Source organism: Montipora foliosa, chromosome 4 (assembly GCF_036669935.1).
Source record: "Montipora foliosa isolate CH-2021 chromosome 4, ASM3666993v2, whole genome shotgun sequence".
NCBI lineage: Eukaryota > Metazoa > Cnidaria > Anthozoa > Scleractinia > Acroporidae > Montipora > Montipora foliosa.
Window position 1 is genome coordinate 5,657,670 of NC_090872.1, and position 8,587 is coordinate 5,666,256.

Below are 8,587 nucleotides of genomic sequence, written 5' to 3' on the forward strand. Positions count from 1 at the left end.
ATCTTTTAGGTCCTGATTTGAATGCCTTCTCTACTTATCATTTCATAATTTTATCGTAGTATGTTATGTCTATATTTCTTTAAAATATTCCGCTTTGGTGATTCTCCAATGTCTGAATTTAATCAGTCGACTCCATAAACATAATAGGTAATTTTAGCGGTTTCACTAATTTAAATCACCCGGTAAACCACACGACGATCAGGCTAATGGCGATGTTTCTTGTTTTCAACAGCACGAACTGGTGCTACAAAAATAGTTGGCCAATCGGAAAACACTATTCGAGATTCAAAACAATAACAAACGATCGCGTTGCGTGTAGGTTGAAAACAGCCCTTGAAAATCGCACCTTATTGCTGAACATGAATATTTGACGGAATTCAACCGCCAACATCCGATCTCCTCGTGCACGCTCAAATACTCTCAAAACGTTGAACACAAAAACGCCATTTATTTGTTATGGACATTATTCACAGCATATATTGAATATATGAGAAGAATTTTGATTCTATCTCTTGAGATATACAGACCAGAAAATGCGTATGTTTGAGATTATGAATAGAGAAATTTTTCGTTCAACACATACAGGTTTTCATTGCCAGCAAATAAATCGGCCGTTTTTTTTTTGTCATTGCTTGTATATAAAATGTGAAATGTAGAGAATGTACTCATTTTTACCCCTAAAATCTATGCTTTTTCTCCATCAAATAATACCAATAAAAGTCAAGCTATCATTGATTCCTTCTTCGGTGGCCTGCTTGTGGATCCCTCTCTCATTATTTGTCCCAGTCTCCTCCGTATACTCGTCCTCCATTAGCGTCAGTTCAGAAGCCGTCGGAGTCATTTCCTCTAGGTAGATATGATCACTGCTGCCTTCATCTGGTTGTAAACTCACATGTTTATAATTGTTGTTTTGGAGAAAAAACGGAGCAGACTTGGTGACATTTGCGGTGTTTATACCCACAGTACATGCACAGTTCTCCACTCTGTTGTTAATAAAGGCGGTATCATAACAAACAGGAGACGAACACTCAAGTCTCCTCCTTGGGGTGGACGGCATTTGCTTTTGTGATGATGTTTTCGACGAAACTGGATGCGGCTTCCGCACAGGGCTATTTAGCGGAGTCCTTTTAGGAGATGTTGTGGAGCGTTTCCCTGGCGCAAAGTGTCTCCCTTTTGGTTGAACTGTAACTCGAACAGCGGGACTCGGAGGGGACAAATATCCGTGGGGTTTGCTCGCCAATAGTTGCTGTAATGGGGATTCTAAGTAAGGCCCAGCGATCGTTGCCCGGTGGAAAATCTGTCGATTTGTTAACCTCATCATCCCAGGCTCCGTAAAAGACCTGCTGCGGACAACTGGGTTGTTCGCACGACCTTTTGATCTGCCATTTGAAAACGAAATACTACGAGGGCTCTGTGAATCCCCAAGGGTACTCGGAGGTGACAAGGAACCCCCCTTCTTGCCAGACGTCCCTTTTTTAACCGAATTACTTCGTGATATCGTTCGCTGGTTGTCCGCACGCAGGGGTCTGACAATTCCAATATTGCATGAACTTGGCCTTGATACATGTATTGTTTGTCTGATCGGTGAATTTCGAACTATGTTTCCATAGCTCATGCGCAAGTGCCTGTCCCAATTTCCTGTTGCGCAATCGGTCGTAGTTTGCGTAACTTTCGTTGCCTTCGTGTTCGGAGCAGTGAACGAATTACTTCGCATAACACGCACTGGCAGCGCAGGACGCTGAGGCTCTGTGGTCACGAAAGACTTAGTTCTAAGAAGTTGCCGTGATTTTGGGCTGTCACGGTTGTTTTCTCCTTTCTTAAAGTCCACAAGTTCGGCGGTTTCCTGAGATGAAACATTCGCATTCATTGGATACGGACGCTCGACTTTTGCCCAATCGGTCGCAGTTTGCGTAACTTTCGTTGCCTTGGTGTTCGGAGCTGCGAACGAATTACTTCGCATAACACGCACTGGAAGCGCAGAGCGCTGAGGCTCTGCGGTTGCCAAAGACTTAGTTCTAAGAAGTTGCCGTGATTTTGGACTTTCACGGTTATTTTCTCCTTTCCTAAAGTCCACAAGTTCGGCGGTTTCCTGAGATGAAACATTTGCATTTATTGGATACGGACTCTCGACTGGTGCGGATAATGCTCTCTGAGTTCGGAATGAAGCCGCCTGCATTATTGAGTTTGCAGTACTATCTTGCACTGTTGGAGGGATGATTGCCTGTCTTGATATGCTTTGAGGGGTGGGGAGAGGAGAAGGCTCTGATTCTGTTTGCTTCGGTTTTGTTACCTCAATGTCTGAACTTGGAAAGGACTTTCCTTTGACGAAGCACGAGATGCGATTAAAAACGCCTTTCTTTTGCTTTTTAAGTTTTTTATCAGATTTTTCACTGGCGCCGCTTTCGCTTGTCATTTCGCTTGGAGTCTTGTTATTCTCGTTGTCTTTTTCGAGTAACTTCTCTTCGTTCTCCGTGGTTACTGTCTTTGGCCTGACACCCTCGGATCCCTTTTCACTTTCAACACTTTCCTCATCTTTTTCAGAAGTCTTCGCCTTTTTGTTCTGCGTCTCTTTACATTTTGTTTTTTTCTTTGCCTTTTCGCTTTTAGTCACCATTCCTTTTGAAACAGCACCCTGAGTCACACAGTGAGAGTCCTTGGATTCTTGGGAATCGCCTTTTTCCTTAGGGGCGTCCACTGCGATTTTATCAACGGGTTTCTGCACTGAGACGAAGTATCCATCGTCCGTTTGATGAATTTTGCCTTCTTTTATCAAAATCCCAAGGCAGTCGTGAATGACATTCAACTTGGGGACATGAACATACTGGTATGTCTTTGCAAGATATTCAGTAATCGATTGCTTCGTTGCCGTTAATTGGCTGCTATTCAGGGCTGATATGGTTTCCATCAAGGACATTGTCAATGGTAGAAAAGGAGCTTGTTGTATGACCTCCATACCAACGGAGCTTACTACACCTTTGACAAAATGATGAATAAGTTGGTCAGTTACAAACAAAAAAAGGCACACTTTTGAATCTCTGTGTAACCGTAAAATGAGCTTTCCGTTCACGCGCGAGCCTAGATTACCTGACTTCACGGATAAAGGTCGCCATCAGCTCATTACATGTCGAGCAACGTCTTCCAGTCAAGTATTGAAAAGCACGTGCAAAACGGTGTGACAAATCTGACCAAAAGTGGTAGAGTTAGCCGAAAGCTCATTTTTTCGGTTCAGTTGTTAATGTACAGATAAAGGAGTTTAAGTTGTAAACTTAAAAAATAAGTTCACTACGAACTTTATACAACGGTTTTCAGTTAGGTCCCAAAGGACCATTTTGTTACTACTTTTTGCCGCCACAAAATTTCATGAAGAATTCATTGGCATATTTCGAGAGACTTCGGTTTCGCGTGATGCCGATGGAAAATATGAATCTCTCGAAATTGGAAATTCACAGTTGAATACTTTAAGGACTTCCAGGTGTTACGAACAATTTTTGAAATCACTGCACGCCACTGTGGCAAATGTTTGAAGACTGTGCAAAGGTGGTACGTGCATGTGAAACTTAAACGCTCGATCCTTAAGATGCAGAGAGCAAGTGTTAAATTTGTAGACTCTGCCATATAAAATGCAAGCGGTTTTGATTAAGGGCGCTACAGGGTACGAACTTTTCCCTACGCTGAAAATACGCTCGCTACATTGATTCGGGCTATGATTGGTTCAATTGATCTCATGTGCTCAATATGATTGACTTACCCTTCACTTTTTCACCCATCAGACTTAATGCCACTGGAAATCATGCGTATTTTCCGGCGCTGGCTCATGATGAGTTTGCTTCGAGATTTTTTATTGGCTTATTGAATTCTGTTTTCACTGCGATTGAATAAAGCACTGAATTACTCGGGTTTTGGATTGTAAGGACAAAAGAGAAACCTACTGAATGCTGTTGGATAAAAAATCGCATTCGATGGCAATTCCGAAGCCTGATTTCGTTGATTGCACAGGTAAGTGAAAGTGTTATTATTAGAGGTTTGGACAGAGTTTGCTCGTCTCGTTCTTTCTTTCCGACTAAGAGAATCAAACAGAACTTGTTTTGACGAGAGTTAATTTCGTAATGACCCGAGGATCCTCGCAAAAGTCTCCTCAGTAGAGTTCAGGGATTAGAGAATCCGAACTGGTTGGTAATCGGAAGGTCCGAGTAAGTTCGTCGACTCCTGCGAAGTGGCACTCGGATTTTTAACGAGTATCCCCGAGTCAGCATCGGAAAAAAATAGCGAGTACTTGTTTGGACTGTCACGTTTACAACTCAAAACGTCGCATAAAACGCTCTTAAAACGTCGCATAATGTGCACGGATCAAAAGAGTATAGTTGAACGTTTTTTCTTAAATTTCTCACACCAAACTACAAACAGCAATAGAAATTAGAGAGCCTTCTGACACTAGACGATCGGGTGCGCTTCGGGGGTCAATGGGCCGGTTAATGTCATACGGCTTAAGGCTTGTGGGTCCAGCCGGGTGAAGAAAGAATTAACCGATCGATACCTTCTCTGTACTTTTAAAAAAAAGAAATTTATTGCCCTGAGGAAATAAATGGATTTATGCTGAGTGTGACTTGCTTAGTTAGTTATTTCCCATGTTGCTGTTTGGATATTCCTGTCATCCGTGAATTTCTTAAGATCTTTGACCATGTGCGCAAGCTAAGCGGAGCGCCGCTTTCACCAACTGATTCAATATAGACTCAAAATCAATTTTCCCTCCCCTCCCTATTTCTAGTTTCTTGTGGATGGCGGGTGTGCCCTCAGCTGTGATCATGTCTTCTATATTTGGGTATTTCCTAGGTTGCCATGCATGATTTTCAATAAACGGCCTAGCTGATCAGGGCTTGGCCAAAATATCCTAAACAGATGGAGTATTATTTGTGTCCCAGTAAACGGAGCTCGCCCAAAGCAATGCCTTGCAAATAATACCAGTCACACTGTATGGAGCATTAAGCATAAATGATGAATCGCTTCGTTTGCATGTCTTGTTTATGAGTCAGGGCACGTAGAAAAAGCAACGTGTTAATCCTTTTAAGCTCGTCGCGATAGTGTGTTGATAAATGTATCCTGTCATTGGTTTCTTACAAATTGGCTTTTAAAAATCTTTTGGCATCGTTCTTCATGATTTCAACTCGAAATTTTTGACATAGTTACGTAACATGCTCTTCAATTATATTGGAAGATAAGGCCCGAACAACATAGTTTAAACATAGCATTTAAAAATGTGCTTTTTTTTTAAGGTTTGAGTCAGTATTGCGTGAGAGTTGCGGAAGGGTCATCAGAGATAATACTTTACTATTTATGCGACTTTTTAACCCTTAGAAAAAGAAATGACATTGGAGGTACTATTATGCTATCAGTACTTTAAGAGTAATGATTAATTCGAAACAAACGAATTGAGCTAATTGTAGGGCGCTGCTACTTAATTGTTCAAAGGGCTTGCTAGCTCGTGGCAAAAAGAAGAATTGAGCTTTACAAGCCGGAAAATAGCCTACATGTTTCTTTTTTTCTTTTCCGTTTTAACAGGGCACAAACAAAAAAGTCTGGATCTCAATGAATTTGATGAATAAAATTATCGGCTCGACAGGGAAATATGTTGATGTTTAGAGAATTTTTGTCCTCGCGCGAGGAAAGCAAAAACGGTTTTGTAAGAGGCCAGTAAAATGGTTTTAAGGCAATTTTGTTTCTAAGGAAACAACCATCGTTGAATTTTTATAAAATGCTTTCGTTTCAAAACTAATGAGATAGGCATCATAAACGGTAATGGTTAATTACGCTATTCTCGGCCACTCAGCCATAACCTCTTGTCATTTTTTTCTTAATGGAAAATTCAAATGAAGTTAAGTTTAAGTCAACTTGCAAAGAAGGCAAAAAGAGAGCTATTTGTTGTTAAACTCTCTTCTGGATGCAGATGCATTTCTTTTTCTTTAAAACGACTGTCACCGAAGTATGACTCGTTTTCCAAATAAAAAAATGAAAAAAAGAGGAAACAAAGAATGGTCGCCTTTGTCGTTCGATTGCTCGAGCGGAAAAGCTCAGTTTCCGAACTTATTGTATCATTGATCAAGTATTTTTGCCACGGGAAGGTTTGAGTCTTAACAATTTCGTTGCGACTATTTTTGTGTTTTCAGCCGTTCAATAACAATAAGATGTTCCGAAATCACACAGTTCGATATATTTAAAAAAATGTATATATATACACAACCCATGTTAGCACACTGATTGCAATAAAATTTTGGCCGCAAATGACTCAAATTTTGGGCTAATTACACGTAGCATGAAATTTCGCAATGGTATTCCAACTAAAATAATGTAAGAATTACGGCCGGAGGAAACATTTCTTATGTTTTGAACTAATTAAGTTCAGATTGTACCCGTCACGGGAACGTGTGACCAATACTGACAACGTTTTATCTTGAAAGATCGTAAAAACAAAGCAATTCAATACTTCCAAATATTAAGAGAGCTTACCGATATCTTTGATGCTCAAATTTTCCGGACTGCGAAGAAAGTGGCGTCTCCAAGCTTCTTTAATGACTTCGATGTCTTCATGTGGACCTTTGATCAACAATGTAAAAGGAAAAACCCAACCTTTGAGCCGGATTTCGCCCAAACTTTCTGTCAACCTTGTGAGCAACGTTGACTTATTAGCTTCCTTGAATGCATCAAATACTTCTAATCCGTTCAGCTGATGTGGTGGCTTTAAGTCCTCCAAATTTTCAGAATCGCGATCGCTATTGACTTGAACAACAGAAGAAGTCGGTCGAAACACAACCGCTAAAACATTACTCAGCACTATTGAATATTTCGGGGCTCTGTCCCGCGTTGATCTCGCGGTTGACGACATCTAGGATTCGAAAACACAAGACCCGAGGTTTCGACAAAGTTCGAAACCACAACTTGTTACTGCTGTAATTCAAATATCTTCCTGTGGCTTGCTTGATCAGTCAATCAGAATCTACAGATGCTCTAAACAAATGCAAATCTTACAACAAAGAAAGCAGCGAAGAAGAACGTGTTTACAGATCACTAAGAGTCACCGACAGATCTGCTCATGAATATATTCATCACAATTCCCACAAAAGAGAGCGACTAAATGAGCTTATAGAACATATCTGACTGACAGACGGTCAAGTGTTTCGTCGTGATTAAGTTAGTCATTGGTTTTTAATTTTTTTTTTTTTGCCGGATGCCCTTGAGATAACCCCGATTGTTAAGAGCATGTAGCGCGGAAAGCGGAAGGATTCCCGCGTGTGTGACGCGCGTGATCTGTTCTTATAACCAGAGCTGTAACCCACGAATGAATACTGAAGATATCACCAAAATTCTTGAAATAAAAAACAAAACAAAAGCGCAAACAGAGTGTTGTTCAACTATTTCGAACGGGCTGAGAACGGTCGCGTATATTCACAGGGGCAATCCCACTACTGTCTAGCGCGGAAGCTTTTGCCTGTTGTGTTTCCGCCCTGGGTCGATTCGCTCCTCTTTTTCCCATATTGACGCCGAACTAACCACCCTCACAGCCTCTAAGTAGCAAGATTACAGACGTGCGCCACCACACCCGGCTGACATTCTGCGGTAAAATTCAATGTAAAATGAAAGTACGTATATTATTCGCATGGCCAGTTTCATGCTTTCGATAAGGTTTCAGATGATTTTCGAATAGCCATAAAATTGGGAAACGAAACCAAGTGAAGCGAAATGGAAATTATGGACAAAGTTAAATCGCTGCTGAAAGAAATAAGACACCACTCGGTACCTTTTGAGAGCTACAGTCAAACTGAGAAAATAAAGTTTTTACTTCAACAAAGATTGACAGCCATAGTGAATCAATGGAGAGTTCTCTCGCTGTTTTATAAAATGTTTGTATTTTTTTTATTTTCTGGTGTTTGGTGCCTCAAAGAATAGGAATGTTAGGCCGCCCGTTTTAAACGTCGCATTTCACATGTGCCGACTCTAATGCAAATGAGCGAAAACAATACATTTTTCTCATTTGCATTTGATTCGGCACTTGTGAAATGCGACGTTTAAAACGGGCCTTATTTCACAATGTAAACTTGAACAGGAGACAAAATTATGTAGATCAAGATATATCACAAGAAACAAATGATCTTGGTAAAATATTGGGAGGATAATACGAAGATAAAGCTCTATTGAAAGAGAAATAAAATTGACCCAAGGTAAACGCAGAAGAACAAAAACAGTACTATCAATGAACGAAATGATAGATAAAATGAATCATTTTGTAGAACTTAGCAAGTAGCCGTTCAAATAAACCAAAAAAAAAAAAAACAGGGTGTTGTTCGACTATCTCGATCGGGCTGTGAACGATCGCCTATTCACAGATGCGATCCCACTACTGTTTGACGCGGGAGCTTTTGCCTGCTGTGTTTCCACCCTGGGCCGATTCGCTCCTCTTTAACCAACCTGGAGAGCGCAGATTCCTCCATGTTCCCCATATTGACGCCGAACTTAGCGTGGACACCCGATCTACATAGGACAACCGCCCCCAGGAACCCCGATCTCAAGCCATTCAAACACCCCAGCCTCCAAGTAG

General features: G+C 41.0%; 1 protein-coding gene across 1 annotated transcript; it reads right to left on the reverse strand.

The window, feature by feature from the left end:
* Positions 1-428: 428 nt before the first annotated feature.
* On the reverse strand, positions 429-7,099 carry LOC137999622 (uncharacterized). Its single transcript, XM_068845444.1, has 2 exons — positions 6,502-7,099; positions 429-2,973 (listed from the first exon to the last, which is right to left on the reverse strand). The coding sequence occupies exons 1-2, from the start codon at positions 6,875-6,877 to the stop codon at positions 701-703; spliced, it is 2,649 nt and encodes an 882-aa protein (XP_068701545.1). The 5' UTR covers positions 6,878-7,099; the 3' UTR covers positions 429-700.
* Positions 7,100-8,587: the final 1,488 nt, after the last annotated feature.